We start from the raw sequence: 15,700 nt of genomic DNA on the forward strand, positions 1-15,700 counted from the left end.
TTTTATATATATATATAAAAGTTTTTATTTCTTTATACTAAAAAGAGTGTAAATTTTACTTTTTCAGACAAATTAGTGAAATATGTGATTAAATATTCACACATTTACAAAAACCATTATATGGAATATATTACAAGTTATTTATTCATCGACCTCGACTTGATCCATTTCCTTAAGATCGTCAGCAACGCTAAATTCACAGCTTGTCGAACTAACAATCTCACTGATATCGACGTTGGGAGCAATCTCAATAAGTTTTAATCCTTCACCTTTCACAACTTCAAACACGCCCAAATCAGTAATAATCAAATCTACACACTGTTGACCTATTAAAATTACGAAGCAACTATTATTATATGTACCATTAGAAAAAAGTGATGTCGAAAATATCGATAAAAAGATAAGATTAAATAAAAACATATTAAAAATGTATATGTTAGCATGTAGAGAAAAAAATGTAAAAAATAAATTACAAATATTAATAAAAATGTATTGAAATATTACCTGTGATAGGCAAAGTGCAGTTCTTTAAAATTTTCGGACTTCCGTCTCGGGCTTTATGCTCCATAGTTACAACCACCTTTGTACTTTCAGCCGAAACAAGATCCATGGCACCACCCATGCCTTTTACCATCATACCTGGTATCATCCAGTTAGCCAGATCTCCGTTCTCCGATACTTGCATGCCTCCGAGAATAGTCAGATCAATGTGACCCCTAGAAAATATCGTTATTAGTTTATTTGGTTGATTATACATAAAAAAAATTTGTATCTTTTTTATATATATATATATATTCAAAAATTTACGGCGAAGAGATTCGAGCTTTGTAAAATAGCTCGTAAGAAGGATTATACATACCCTCTAATCATACCAAAACTTTCGTCACTACTGAAAAACGCAGCACCGGGTAGAACTGTGACAGTTTCTTTCCCAGCATTAATGAGGTCGGCGTCGACATCGATTTCGCTTTCTGGTACAGGACCCAATCCAAGAATACCATTCTCAGATTGTAACGTTACTTTCACACCCTTAGGGATGTAATTACTAGCAAGCATGGGAATACCAATTCCTAAATTTGCTATAAAAAAATTTGTCTTATATCTTACTGTCACAAACACCTTGTCAAGTATCTTGCTTTTGTTATTTATTACGCAATTACATCTGACAAACGGTTTCGCAACTGTCTATAGATAAGGGTACACACTTATCTATATTGTTTCTTACAAGATAAAGTTTATTCATTTCGTTACTTATTTGAATTATGGACATGTAACAGAACGACGCTGATGCAGAATTGCAATTTACGTAAAACCGTAACTTAATTTCTTACGATTTTTTCGCAAATAATAATTTTATGATTTTATTTTTACTCGGAATTGCAGCATTGATAACACGCTTACCATACATTCCATTTTTAAATTCAAGAGCGGCACGCCTGATAATTCTGTCTCTCGCTTTACTAGCTGGAGTCACTTTTTTTGGCTTCATAGTTTGCTTCGTCGAACGTTTCTGCAGAACAAAAAAATATAACGAGACATTTGTATTCGACTAATCATGATTTCAGTAAATACTGATCAAGATAAAAATAAATGCCAACCTCTATTCGTTTTTCGTAAGAGGGACCTTTTACAATCCTATCCACAAAAATACCAGGCAAGTGAATTTGATCAGGATCTAACTCTCCGATTTCTACAATCTCTTCTACCTCGACGATTGATATCTTGGCTGCCTTGCACATTACGGGATTGAAGTTTCTCGCGGATTTTCGAAATACAAGATTACCAGCCTTGTCAGCCTTCCACGCTTTTACGAGAGCGAAATCGCCAATAATAGCGGTCTCCAATACATAATTCCGTCCATTAAATTGCGTGACATTTTTTGGCTCGCTCAAAATCTCACCATTACCATTCTCGTCATATTTAACAACAACATTACCCTCTTGTATAATTGTGCCAAAAGCTGTAGGAGTGTAGAAAGCAGGAATACCAGCACCACCTGCTCTCACACGTTCCGCCAAAGTACCCTGTGCAAATCAATGTTTAATTTGTGAAAATTTACTTGAATTTTCCTCAGCTTTGAAAGCATTACCTGTGGCGTTAACTCAACTTCCAATTTACCACTAAGATACTGTCTTTCAAATTCAGGATTTTCACCCACATACGACGCAATCATTCTTTTGATTCTGTGCTCCTTCAACAATATACCTAATCCAAAATCTTCAACTCCAGCGTTATTGGAAACTGCAGTTAAATCTTTAGAACCTTTTTTTAATACACCTGCTATTAAATTTTCTGGAATACCACAGAGACCAAATCCACCAACCAATAACTTAGCTCCATCCTGAATATCAGATACAGCTTCTTCTATACTTTCGAATACTTTGCCATTTCCTACCAGCGATTTTAACTTTTCAGTTTTCTCTTCTGTTTGTGGGATGTCTAGTTTGATAGAAAAGTCAACCGCACACACCTATTAATTTAGTTATTAATTAAGATTTTTGAATTAGATTTGGCTGTACTCATCTGTACTTTAATAATGTTTATAAACAAACATTATCATATTAAAGATATTTAGTAAACGTATATCAAAATAATAACATACAATAATCACAGAATTGACATAGATGTGATTTAAGAAAAAGAATACTCTTATAATATTAAATTTTACATATATCTTCTATTAGCGTATAAAATACAGAATATGTAGAGAATCGCTACATTTATATTTTCTGCAATAAAACTCTACATATTGTTGTCATATAATTTATACTGTTGCAATATAACAATCAAAATAACTCTTCAGCACAGATTACGCTCGATAACACAATAAGACAATCGCTCACATGTTGACATACCCGTGATATTTTTACAGAGGCTCGTGCGACGCACAAACCGTTGCTTAAACGTAGGAACATACCACTGACACCTCTTAACACGAATGCCATAGTTACTGTATGCTAAACATATAATTTATTACAATACATAAATCTTTTTGCATCAGAGATTAAGCATACACTTCTGTATTTGCATTATATTATTCCTACCTTATATTATTTCCAGATATTATTATGTTCTTTTTCACTTATTTATTACAGACTTTGTCGCGTTACCAAGATATTTCTACGTTAAAGTGCAAAATTTTGTTCCAAAATGTCACTTTTGTTAGGGCTTGAGCACAATAGAGAAAATATTAGGAATAAGAATTAGGGCCTGAGCACATTAGAGAAAATATTAAGAATAAAAATTAGAAATAGAAGTTAAATGTATACTATACAATGACAAAAATTAAAATATAACATATAAATACAGGAAGTATGTCATAGCTGCATGATATACAGTCTCTACTTATATACATTTATACGTTATATTTTATTTTTTTGCCTTGTACATTACATTTAACCTCTGTTTTTAATTCCTATTCCTAATATATTTTTTCTATTGTGCTCAGGCCCTTAACATTACAATATCACTCACACACGCGAGACGTGACCGCTGACTGAACGAATCCAAGATTCTGAACTTTGAACGGAACGTCTGAACCTACCGACCGAAGCTCTCGCCAGGAATGTCCGACTCCGTGCAACATTCGAGAAATGACGAAAAAAATATTTTCGATAATAAGCTGAAGAAGTACAATTACTATTTACATATCACATATGAAAATAAAACATTATCAGTAATAATTAACATTGTAAAACCAGCTATCTTGAGTTCTACTCGCAATACTAATTTTTTCATAATTTTTGGTTTGGGTTTGGTGCATTTGTGGCTCATGGACTGAAAGGGTAGTCCATACGCCATTTTCGGTACACATAGGGATGGAAAGGTAAAGTGAATTAATAGACAGTTGATTTCATAATTTTTTTTTATTACGAAATTAAAAAGTATCTCGCAGTTATAGCAGAGAGAAGCCTGAGAGCGGCCATGCCATTGTAGTTTCTTACGACGGTTTCAGTCGCTGGTTTTAGCCGTATTTTCACAAAAGTGGAACTCAAAGGCCGTTCTCTGTTAAACTCAAGTAGCAGGTCTCGTGGAACTGATCAATCACGTTGGTCGATTAGCTGATTTGACTCTGCAATTGGTCAATTCTACTAGATCTGCGACTTGCGTTTAATGTAGAACGGTCTTTGAGTTTCACTTTCGTGGAAATACGGCTAAAACCAGCGGCTGAAACTGTCGTAAAAAATTACAATAGAACGGCCGGCTCTCAGATTTCTCTCTTATATTACATACGGAGTCCTATGCTAACGCGTAAGTAGATGCGACAGAGGCTTAGAAAGAGAAAAATGCATATGGGCCCAGGCACTACGCGATCGCGACTGTGGATAGCGATCGAACGTATCACCGAGTAAATACTGATTAAATATCTGTATCTTTGGACATGTGTAATTAGTTTTTCATTGTCTGTCTTTTAATCGAAATTCATACAAAACATGTGGTTTATTACAAAGACATACTGTAATTATCTACTGTACTATGTATTACGCTTTTAATATTACGTTGCAATTTAATACTAATATGGAAAATAATATGAAATTGATCACACAAACTTTTTTTCGTTTGATTCAGTATATACCCTAGTGCTGATATTTTCAAACAAAAATATTGTTCATCGACCAAGTTTAAAAAATATTGTTATTTTACAGCTACAATTTATACATTTTTTGTAAAATAACATTCACTATACATAAAATTAACGTAGAAATTGTTTTGTTTCACAGGTTTACAACTTTTTTTCTCTAATTTGATTATATGCTTATCATATGACACAATCACAAAACGCTAATTCTAGGGCAAAAATAATATGGAGTATTATTAATACAGATTCAACTTACAATTTTGTGTTGAATATTTGGAATATTTATATGTTTTACAATTCCCAAATTGAGCATATCTTTGAGTAGTAACAAAATTCAAAGAATTACAATTATAGAAATGTGCGCTAACAATTACAGAAATAGCATACGTTTGCTCAAGTATTTACGATAGTCTCACCAAATTTAAAAACGTTTTATACATATTTTTTTTTTTCCGGAATTTGCTTGTATGTTCTTATTAGTATTTCGTTACTAATCTTTGCGTCATCGATGTCGACCCGCTCTGGCATCTGTCACAGCGCCCCACAATTCAATCACAAAGTCATCGGTGAAACCAAAGTCTTCCAAGTCGGAGTTGTCTATTGCCTCGGCAAAGTCTATACTGTTGCACTTGCCCTCGGCGAGCTCCCAGATTTGCGTGGCTGCGATAAATCAAAGCCGAATGTTTAATTCTGCGTTCCAAAAAGAGTATAGGTTTCGAAAATAATTTAAAAAAAATCGGAGAAATTATAAACTAACTGATGAAAAGAATTGTTCAAAAACCTACCTAATTCTGTGTCCGAAATACCCATAAAGCTTTCCAAGATGGTGTTGATTTTTTCTACGCCTAATACAGCGGCATCGTCAACCTGAACAAATATTTATATTTAACTTTTTTCGTATTCGCAATTATTTTTTTACAATCAGCAGAAAATCTTTATACTTTATATTATATCACAATAGAAAACTCTTATTACAATTGCATTATTGAAGAATTGTTATCAAGAATATGTTATTCTTCTGACAATATTATTTATATATCGCAAAATTATTTTTATCGCTCATTCATTATTTCTTTTCCCAGCGATCTAGACAATCTTATATTTTGGTTGTAATATTCACCTGTTCTATTTGCGCACTACCATCGGCTTTGAATCTCAAGGTCTCTTTACCAGATCCATAGCTAGCTTTCTTCCCTTTTCTGTGATCACCACGCGGCCCAATATTACCAAAACCGTTTTTCAGCGGCTCGATAAGTCTTAATGTGAACGTCGATCCTTTCGGTATGTCCTTTAGCATCTTCGCCACTTCGAAATGTCGTTTGCCAACGAGGCTGATCGAGTTAATCCTCTCGATGTGATCACCCACCTCGATAACTTTTATTCTGTCGATCACAGAGCCTTCTTTTATACGCTTTATAAAAGCGTAACCAGCGCCGTTGTCAGTAATCGTCAGACCCAACGCGTCATCCGTTTTTATCAGTTCGATTTCTTTCGGCCGACCTGTATTAAAAATATACATATAATAAACAACAGTTTTTACGTTTTGTTTAATATACATATATACACATACACGTGTAGCTTATATAAGATAACAAACTTGATAACAACCTTTTTTATGTGCAAATATGAAGTCGCCAACGCCAATTTGTCCGCCTAGCAATTCCGCCATTTCCACTTTGTGCGTATTGAGTGTGCAAAAGAGAATCTAAAGTATTAAATTCTTATTTTCAATATGCGAATATATACTTAATTTTCAAATGTGTTTTATAATTTTTCAAGATTTGTAAATTTATTAAAATTAAAAATACTTGAGTTTTTTTTACAACATATATGTTTAAGTAAAATCTCAAGATATTTCTTTCTGTTTAATTACATCCAAGTTTATTGTTTGTTTTTTATTGATTAATATCATTTTTTTTCTTAATCACTGTCACAATAATACAATGCTGCAACCAAGTGGTTTATTTATATACATTTAATAGCTTGATTTATTTTTTACATACATTTTTATATACATTAATATTTAACTAAATGTCGCAAGAATTGCAACGGAGAAGCGTGTCCCCGCAACCATTCACTGGACGACTTAGTTATATCGCAGTGACCGCGTTTACACGCAGCTTTCTCTGTCTCTCTTTCACACATACATACATACACACATACATACATACATACACACACATACACACAGAAAGAGACATCGCCAGGCCATCAATGAAAGATCACGGTCCGTAACCGTCGTTTCCTGCGTCCGGTGTCGCGTCTTCCTATGTTCCATATTGAAAATACTATATATGGACTTATATGTAACATCTGTATATTGTATACGTATATATCACATTCTGACTATGTCTCGTCATTTTATTAGTTTTAAATGTAAGAGGATCTTTAAGTATTTTTTAGAACTCAAATTTGTTACCGAAGAAAGCAAGCTCAAAACATTTTAATGAATTATTTTAAGTTCACCTCTTCCGCAGGCAAATCGTAACAATCAGCAATTTTCTGGTACAGTTCGCGAACATTGCTGAAGTCCGATATTAATCCCGTAGGACTACCATGGGCCAGCTGACAATGAAAGACTAGCGAAGGCAGTTTCGACTCCTGGGATGACTTCCTAGTCTTTTGTTCATGCTGAAGAGGATTGCTCGACTGGCCACCAGTCCCGTTACCGCTCGCGCCGCTGTCACAATTGTTGTCATTGTTGACCTGATGTTGACGGCAGTTGCGATACTGCACACCGTTCGCGGCTTTCTCCGCTATCGGAGATCTCGGCGTGGCTCGCGCCTTGAACAGCGGCATTTTTAATTCTGCACATATAAATTGATTTTGTTTACAATTGACGGAGTCATCACAATATTTCTAGTACTTAATGAAATTCAAGTATCAAAACTAATAACGACGCGTGATTACGATTTTTTTCTAATTTGTTCTTTATATTCTTACTCGAGATGAGATTGTGTCACGATTCGACATGACGACAATTTCAAATCTGCTAAACTTATAAATTTTATGTACGTAGAAAATATTTGTTTCTTTTCGGATTATTTTGTAAAATATTGTAAATAATTATCACTGTAATTAATATCTATTAATTCGATAAATGTTGACATTACGATCGCATCGATTGTACGTCGGTGCTAAATGAAAAGAAAAAAAAATTATTATAGATACGAATATTGCATCATATATAATCAATAATTATGATTACGACTAAATATATTCGCGATATATTAACGACAAGATAAGAAAAATGAGAACCACGGTAAACGTACGGTAATTGCAATCCCGGCGATTTGTCAACCGTGCACTAGGATAAAAGTATCTATCCGCCACATGTTACATCGCGGATAAAACTTGAACTATAGTCGACGGTATCTATTATTTATCTATGTGTATACCTACTTATTTTCTCTTACACATTTCTCTCAGTTTATCCTTCTTAAAATTACCGTGTCTCGAGTGCGACGTTTCAGAATAATGACGTGTATTATTTAGCTATGTGCTTGCGTCAACTCCTACTGTATATTTTTATTCTTTTCCTCGCGTATCTCTCAAATATAAACGGTTTACGTAACGTCATATTTTAGAAAAGCGAAGATGCATGCCTTGTTTGCGTTAAGATTGTAAATTGTAACAAACTTCCTTTGTACACTGTTGCGCTATTCGCCTGAAACATTCTCTTTAAATGAAGAACAATCGTCGCTAATTTGAAATATATTTTGATTTTTGATTGAAAATTTTAAGATATCATACTTTTCGCAAGTGTATAATTTTTGGCCAAGTTAATTTTTACTCATCAATCAATTACAAAGTGTAAAAATTTTATAAAATATATGTTCGATGATTATTATTCGATACTTAAAGAGAGAGAGAGAGAGAGTGTGTGTGCGTATAGAAAATATTTAAAAAATTCTATCAAATGCATGTATTAGCGTTACAGTATACCTGATACTTTTTTATACAGTTTATACAAAACTGTTTGAATTATGTTTCCGTATGTAATTTGTATAATAGTTTGAAAAAATATAAAAATATTTTTAAATAACTTACTTTTTGTGTACATAAAGGAATATTACGACAAAAATCGTATCAAATATAGCTGAATTATGTCACCACCAATTTTTTATCTCGTCGTACGACGAAGTGATAAATGTATGAGCATGATAACAGATTGAGATTACACACAATGTACGTATGTATATACCGGGGGATTCGACTTACAGATCGTTAACGTCGCAATCTCTGACTAAGCTGTCGCGAATTTCGCAAACGCTATTTTGTCACGACAATGCGAACTGACACGAAATATCGCGCTAGGTTGCTTGGATTATCTTCAATTGTCTAATGTTTGAAGTGCAGATCACGCAACGTTGCAAAAAAATGTTTTATTATAGATACTTATTCTTTTTTAGCTATTAATATTATATAAGCACCACAACAAAAAAAACCTCAAAACAGAATGTAAACATAAGTTTTGTGATTAGGAGATAGATGATAATTTTTTTTTTTTTTGATAATAATTACGTACAATTATAAATTAAAATAAAACAAACTAAAACAATATGAATAGTTTTCTTCCAACAATTGAAATCCGCTAATTTTCGTGTCTCAAACATTTGACATTTATTTCATAGTGCATTAACAAGAAGCAACTTTCTCCGCGAAACCTGATTGTTCAATCATCCGGTCAAACTGCAGTTTACAAGCGATTTATTGCGTTATTCCAATTAGTGGAAATGGCGAGAAGATCAACTTGTCTAAAAACTGATACGTAGCGTGTATTGAGCGAAAGATAACTGCGCAACATATTTGATGTCTCGTTTACACGATTACACGATACTGCAATAAACACAACGTATAAAAATGTTTACTCAACTATTGAAATACAATACGCAGCAAAAGTAGCATCAATTTTTAACAACAATCTCTTTAACTGACTGAGAAACTTAATATAACCGGACTTTTAATTTCTTTTATTTTTCATCTTTCGTCTCTTTAGTTTTTTACGCAAATAAATAAATAAATTTATTATATACACGCCATTACATCAGCGTTACAACTGCGTCTTTATTCGCAATGTATACGCTATTTACTGTTATTCAAGTCATAAATTAAAAATTACACAACACAGTGTATTACAATACGAAACTTAGGTAATGTGTAATAATTTCTATAATTTTTAATAAAAATCTTTTTCAATTATACTATAAAAAAATATTGAAGGTAATTAATGCAATTGTAGATTTTGACATTTTGCACGTGTAGAGCACGATAGAGATGCTTATCGATGATTTTTGAAACACCCTATATAGTAGCATGGCGATACCGTAATGTTACAAGCGAGTACGTTCATGCATGTACATACAAATAACACGCAACGCCCGCTCGGAACAACGAGAAGATCGACCTCTCACTTCTTCATGCTGCGATCGGTGCGCACCTGTCCGTAGCCGTATCCGAGTATCCGCATAGGTTTTTTTTCACGAACACGAAACACAGACCAAACTGTACGCTTATTTGGAGATCATCACCACAATACGTAATACAATAATCGTGGACGCAACACGTTCGTCGTCGCAACTAACAATCACCGGGACTAACGTACTCGTATTCGTCTACTCGTTATCACGAATTGTTATCGCTCTACTCTCACTCGTACTGCGTTTGCGCTCGCTCGATTCTTATCTTATAGTTACGGAGTCTTACAGTCACAGATTCACAGAAGAATACGCAAACGTAAGCTGACGTTATTTCGCAAATAATCGTCATTGTTAAATCAGGATCGGCGTTAGATCGAGAAGTCTAACGTCAACCGCCGAATGTATGTAATACATACAAATACGAATACTCAAAAGTATAGATCTTTGAGAAACCAACCAAATTTGCTTTATTTCCATGTACAATTCAAGTAGCATACACGTCTGCATATATGAAAAAAGTGCAATTTTAAATATATATTTAATATTAATTTAATATTTATTCGTTATATATGTAGTTATTTATAAATTATACGGATACAATTTTTCAGAATTTATTTCAATTTTATTTTCAGAAATATGAATATATTTTAATTTTTAATTTTGTATCCCGTACCGATTGATGAATAGTTCACAAAAAATGAACAGTGTTACAATAAATATTTTTCTGATCTACATTTGCCAATATACCTCATAGTAGTTCTTCTCACATATTTATATCACTAGCTCTGTGATTTTATATCAACTATGTAAATGAAAGAACTATTAATCAGTCAAAAAACGGATTAATCAGAAACCGCTGTTGCGATTGAGCCTTGCACTCACTCCCAAACACGCGTCAACGCGACGTTTCTTTTAATTTAGTTGACACCAGAGAAATTTTTTCGATACGTGTATATAAAAAAAATCATCGCGCAACGAGACAAAACCGTTTTATGAGCCTGCGTGCCCGAACCGGAAAGCGACGGTGAGAGGACTGATCGCGCGGCGGAGCAGGCTCCTTCTCGCACCGGTTGATCCCCTCGAACATGCTCGCCAGTTCATCGCTACTACGTCACGTAGAGTACGTGACGCGATTCTAACAAAGAAACGTAAATCACACATCTCGTCCTTTTAACATTTTTTTTTTCTACAAACTATATGCACACAAATATATACGTATACATGCACTTTAAATAATAAACTAAATTAAGTTGCGTATATTTTTTTGAAATAATCTGAATTTTTTTTTATATATACACGAAAAGCTATAAATTCAATACAAGTGTATCTTGTTTTTTTGTTTTGTAATGTGAGAACAATTAATAAAATGTGCGCATGCTTTTTCAGATCTTTATTTTGGCTCTTTGTTATACAATAGTCATTTATAAGAAAAGTATCACAAAAGGTATCGAAGTTGTTGGACAATTAAATAAACGATACAAAATACATGTCGCAAAAACCGTATAAAATTGTAAGAAATTGTATGTAAAATGTAAAATATTCTCGCTAAAATTAAATTCGCTTATATACGATTTATATATACTCACATGCGCGTACGAATACTTCGTAGTTTTAAAAGTTATCATTTCTTTTTCTCGCTGAGCTAATATCACTCGAGTATTGTCAAAAAGTAACAAGTACGAATATATATAAAATAACATATTCGCCGCACACGTATCTCGCACGTCATACAACAGTAACAACATAGCGCACTTGTTAACAAAAAAACTCAAATGCACCATAGAAAAAGTTCAGTCTACAATACATGGAAAATCGTTTTGGAATCAAATAAAATTATACGTCCTTCAATTTGCAAGCAACTACGCCTGCAAAAATTGTAATTCTAACCACTCGGCTTATAACATTACGCGCAAAACACTCATAAACTAACACGTGTGAAATGTGTAAAGGACCGGTTACATCAATTGACAATTTATACACCCTTTTTTTTTTTTGTATATTAGGCAACAACGTAATTTCTTAAACACACTGATAAACAACGATATACGAGATTTACAATTTAAGATGTGATGTACATATTCACAATGTATATGTGTGTGTGTATTCTTATAATTACGCAATTTTTTTTAAAGCCGAAATTTCGACGCAAGTTCCTAGAAAAGACACTATAGATAATGTTACTATATTTCAAATAAAAGTGGCTTCTCAAGTGCACAAATACACAAACACTTGCATCAGACATTGCTCCAAGTAATTTGTCGCAGTTAACGATACGACGATATCGTTGGGGTTGGTGGATTCCGAATACAAAACGAAGAAACTCTCACGAATACGATGAAATATTCAGAAGTTACGGACTTGGATTCAAGTGGAGTTCCGGTTGGATGATAAACACCTTTGACACACGACCGCAGTTGGACTTATCTTCCATCGCCAGGTAATTCCTCATCGGCACAAGCAGATCGTCGTACGGATCTGCGTTTAGTCGATACTCCTGCATAGCTTTGTACATAGCCTTGAAAGGTGGCTGTTTTTGCGAGTGAAACGTACCACGGGAACCGTGCAGCACCAGAGCGCCATCCTTTTCCGCTTCCGAGCACACCGACATGTACATACAATGATCCGGTCTGTAATTGTATCTACACGAATACACATACAGCTTCTCCGGGTGATAATGAAATATTATATTGATGATGTCCTGATCACCCCAAGTAATTTTGAGCCTATACTCCTTGTGAATAGGAATGACATATTCCGTCCATCTAAATTCCCTCATTCTCGTGAGATTCATCAACATTACACCCGAATTGACACCTAGCTTGCCGTAATACGGATGTTTGGCGAATCTGTTGTACCAGCCAGTGTTGGGGTCTTCGTGCTCAGGACTAAGCGCAGCCAGCTGACTAGAGTTCATCTTCTTAAACTCATCCCAGATCTTCTCCGGTGGCGCTAGGAACAGAGTGTCCGTATCCACATAGAGTACAGCATCCGTAGCGTTCAACACAGTCTGAAATAAAACTTGGCATACACTCAACTGTACGAAACAAGATACAATCTAGATAATTGGACACTATAGAAACTAATAGATTTGTTGTACAAATACAAATAATTACCGGGAGAAACAATCGCTGAGCTGCGCACGGTTTAAACAGCTTCTTCCACATCGCCACATTGCTGCCACCGGGAAAGGTTATGGGACGCACAAAAAAGTCAAAGCTCTTGTTCGATATAAGTTTCCATTCGGATAATTTCTCACTAAAAGCTGGTATCAAGTCGTTCTCCGCGAGTACAATAAACTGCAGCGGTCTGTTAGCAAAGACTAACGCTGATTTCAGCATAGTCAGAGCCTCGTGCAGCCTGTCTCCGCATACCACCACGCATATCGTCACTTCGCCCGTTGTCAACGTTCCCATGTTTACACGTTCCCGGTGTTCCCTAGACACTACATCGTACAACGACTTGGTCGTAACGTTGAGCAGTATTATAAGCACAGCGAGAAGAAGACACACCAAAAACAATTTATAAACAGATCTCATGTCGCGCGGTTTTTTTTTTTTTCGTTCAGACTAAACCGCGTTAGGTTCGCCGAACTGCGACGTCAACATTTTGGACGATCCGATGACAATCTTCAACGTTCCGCAAACGGAGAATCACGCATTCTCGCACGCATCGCGTATCAGATTTCGAGTAATGGCGAGAGCCATTACTTACCGTCACACGAGCGACATAACCTCCAACCACAAACTAGAATGTACAAAACTTGGCGCAAACGGAGAGCTCATTAAGCCTTGCGCACAATGCGAGGAAATAGCGACAGCAACAGGCAATAGACACAAAATTCCAACTTGTTAGAACTTTTAAGCCCCTTGCACAATGCCAACTCATCGGAAATTTTATCGCTATTGCTTATTCCAATTTTCTGATCTGCATTGATACATGTGTATTTTTGTATGTTAGATTCCGCTGTTCCAACCTTTATTTTTAAATATAAACTCTTTAAAACTTTTGTTATTTCTATCGCTATCGCTATTCCGTCCATTGTGCAAGAGACTTTATCGCTATTGCTTATTCCGTTTCTGATCTGCATTAATATATATTTTTGTCATTTTTTTTCCTTTTTTTTTCTTTTAGTAATTTCATATATTTAAAGTAAACTGACTCTGAAATGAAATTATCTTGGCTAATCTGAAATTTAGCTTTCCACTATCGCTTTTTTTTCTTTTTCTTTCTTTTTTTTTCTTTGTTTCCGAAAAAACAATTACAAACAAAAAAATCATATATTGAGAACTCAGACCAGGGCCACCAAACTGCCATATAAATTCTATGGGACCCAGTGGTATCAGAGAGAAACCTGAGAGCGGCCATCCTATTGTAATTTTTTACGACGGTTTCAGCCGCTGGTTTTAGCCGTATTTCCACAAAAGTGGAACTCAAAGGCCGTTCTACATTAAACGCAAGTAGCAGATCTCGTGGAATTGACCAATTGCAGAGTCAAATCAGCCAATCGACCAACGTGATTGATCAGTTCTACGAGAACAGCGACTTGCGTTTAATGTAGAACGGCCTTTGAGTTCCACTTTTGTAGAAATACGGCTAAAACCAGCGGCTGAAACCGTCGTAAAAAATTACAATAGAATGGCCGCTCTCAGATTTCTCTCTGCTTGTAGTATTCAACAAACTTAATAAACGGGCACCCTAAGATTTGCTTACTTCCGCTTATTAAATATATTATACTTTAATACTGTTGTATGTAATATATATAATATTACAAACAGAAATATACCTTCGCGCCAGCATTTTATTGCCCGAACCGGCTCCTCCGGTACTGCAAACACTGCTATCAGGAACACCGCCATCAGCGTCACCAAAAGTCCACAGGAATATTGTCCGGATTATCTTCTGTGGCACTTGATCACTTTCACACGCGCACACACGCGCGATTAAGTGAATTTCTTTCATCCTACACACAATACCAAAAGCACCCCAAAAATCATTTTCAAAAATTTAAATGAGTTAGAGCCTAACATAACCTAATCTGATTAGGTCCTAACCAAGTAGTAGTACCTAACCGATTAGTAGAGCTAGTCTAAGTTAGCCAAAATATTTTTTTTAAATACTGGGCCTACACACACTACCAAAAACACCCGAAAAAGTCATTCCCAAAAATTTAAATAAGTTAGGCCCTAACGTAACCTAATCTGGTTAGGCCCTAACCAAATATTAGTACCTAACCAATTAGTAGAGCTAGTCTAAGTTAGCCAAAATATTTTTTTTTTAAATACTGGGCCTACACACAACTACCAAAGGCACCAGAAAAAGTCAGTTCCAAAAATTTAATTAAGTTAGGCCCTAACGTAACTTAATCTGATTAGATCCTAACCAAGTATTAGTACCTAACCGATTAGTAGAGCTAGTCTAAGTTAGCCACAAAATATTTTTTTTTTAAATAGTATGTAAGTATAGTAATACTAATATCTAGGTCAGTATGTTTTCTACAGAAAATAATATTAAAGTAATTTCAGATTCGGATACAGTGGAACACGATGATATTACATCTTTACTTCCGATTCGCGCAAACACAACAAAAAAAAGTTACGTTTCTTATCTTGAAAACTATTACCAATAGAAGATTGAAATTACAGCAGTGTAATCTCTACTTTAACTCAAGTCGACTCCTACACTCATAATTATAACGCCCACT

General features: G+C 34.7%; 3 protein-coding genes across 12 annotated transcripts; all 3 read right to left on the reverse strand.

The window, feature by feature from the left end:
• Positions 1–66: 66 nt before the first annotated feature.
• Positions 67–3,762, reverse strand: LOC109861269 (probable succinyl-CoA:3-ketoacid coenzyme A transferase, mitochondrial). Of its 6 annotated transcripts, none has more exons than XM_020440842.1 (9): positions 3,545–3,762; positions 3,045–3,120; positions 2,856–2,957; positions 2,090–2,470; positions 1,599–2,024; positions 1,402–1,510; positions 860–1,079; positions 505–716; positions 67–326 (listed from the first exon to the last, which is right to left on the reverse strand). In XM_020440842.1, exons 3-9 carry the CDS (start codon positions 2,943–2,945, stop codon positions 142–144), a joined length of 1,623 nt encoding a protein of 540 aa, XP_020296431.1. In that variant the 5' UTR covers positions 2,946–2,957; positions 3,045–3,120; positions 3,545–3,762; the 3' UTR covers positions 67–141. The 6 variants fall into 6 exon arrangements, with proteins under 6 accessions (XP_020296431.1, XP_020296430.1, XP_020296429.1 ...); XM_020440841.1 differs by having other exon boundaries at positions 3,045–3,168; XM_020440840.1 differs by having other exon boundaries at positions 3,475–3,762.
• A 1,258-nt stretch (positions 3,763–5,020) lies between these two features.
• On the reverse strand, positions 5,021–11,057 carry LOC109861268 (PDZ domain-containing protein GIPC3). Of its 5 annotated transcripts, none has more exons than XM_020440835.1 (6): positions 10,747–11,057; positions 7,046–7,386; positions 6,188–6,284; positions 5,700–6,079; positions 5,365–5,446; positions 5,021–5,239 (listed from the first exon to the last, which is right to left on the reverse strand). In XM_020440835.1, the coding sequence occupies exons 2-6, from the start codon at positions 7,376–7,378 to the stop codon at positions 5,082–5,084; spliced, it is 1,050 nt and encodes a 349-aa protein (XP_020296424.1). In that variant the 5' UTR covers positions 7,379–7,386; positions 10,747–11,057; the 3' UTR covers positions 5,021–5,081. The 5 variants fall into 5 exon arrangements, with proteins under 5 accessions (XP_020296424.1, XP_020296426.1, XP_020296425.1 ...); XM_020440837.1 differs by lacking the exon at positions 10,747–11,057 and adding an exon at positions 10,020–10,500; XM_020440836.1 differs by lacking the exon at positions 10,747–11,057 and adding an exon at positions 9,994–10,500.
• A 307-nt stretch (positions 11,058–11,364) lies between these two features.
• LOC109861264 (glucoside xylosyltransferase 1) lies at positions 11,365–13,897 on the reverse strand. Its single transcript, XM_020440829.1, has 2 exons — positions 13,113–13,897; positions 11,365–13,006 (listed from the first exon to the last, which is right to left on the reverse strand). Exons 1-2 carry the CDS (start codon positions 13,533–13,535, stop codon positions 12,350–12,352), a joined length of 1,080 nt encoding a protein of 359 aa, XP_020296418.1. The 5' UTR covers positions 13,536–13,897; the 3' UTR covers positions 11,365–12,349.
• Between the last annotated feature and the right edge of the window lie 1,803 nt (positions 13,898–15,700).

This window comes from Pseudomyrmex gracilis, unplaced genomic scaffold (assembly GCF_002006095.1).
Source record: "Pseudomyrmex gracilis isolate BER0280 unplaced genomic scaffold, ASM200609v1 scaffold_665, whole genome shotgun sequence".
Classification (NCBI taxonomy): Eukaryota; Metazoa; Arthropoda; class Insecta; order Hymenoptera; family Formicidae; genus Pseudomyrmex; species Pseudomyrmex gracilis.

Coding starts and splice junctions, on each gene's coding strand:
- LOC109861268 (XM_020440832.1), bottom strand. Junction 6,285..7,045: donor ACGATTTGCCTGCGGAAGAG/GTGAACTTAAAA, acceptor TTAATACTTTAG/ATTCTCTTTTGCACACTCAA. Junction 5,447..5,699: donor GTAGTGCGCAAATAGAACAG/GTGAATATTACA, acceptor ATATTTGTTCAG/GTTGACGATGCCGCTGTATT.
- LOC109861264 (XM_020440829.1), bottom strand. CDS start 13,535: ATGAGATCTGTTTATAAATTGTTTTTGGTGTGTCTTCTTCTCGCTGTG. Junction 13,007..13,112: donor CTCAGCGATTGTTTCTCCCG/GTAATTATTTGT, acceptor GTTTTATTTCAG/ACTGTGTTGAACGCTACGGA.
- LOC109861269 (XM_020440842.1), bottom strand. CDS start 2,945: ATGGCATTCGTGTTAAGAGGTGTCAGTGGTATGTTCCTACGTTTAAGC. Junction 717..859: donor AGTTTTGGTATGATTAGAGG/GTATGTATAATC, acceptor GATATTTTCTAG/GGGTCACATTGATCTGACTA. Junction 327..504: donor CTGCACTTTGCCTATCACAG/GTAATATTTCAA, acceptor TAATTTTAATAG/GTCAACAGTGTGTAGATTTG.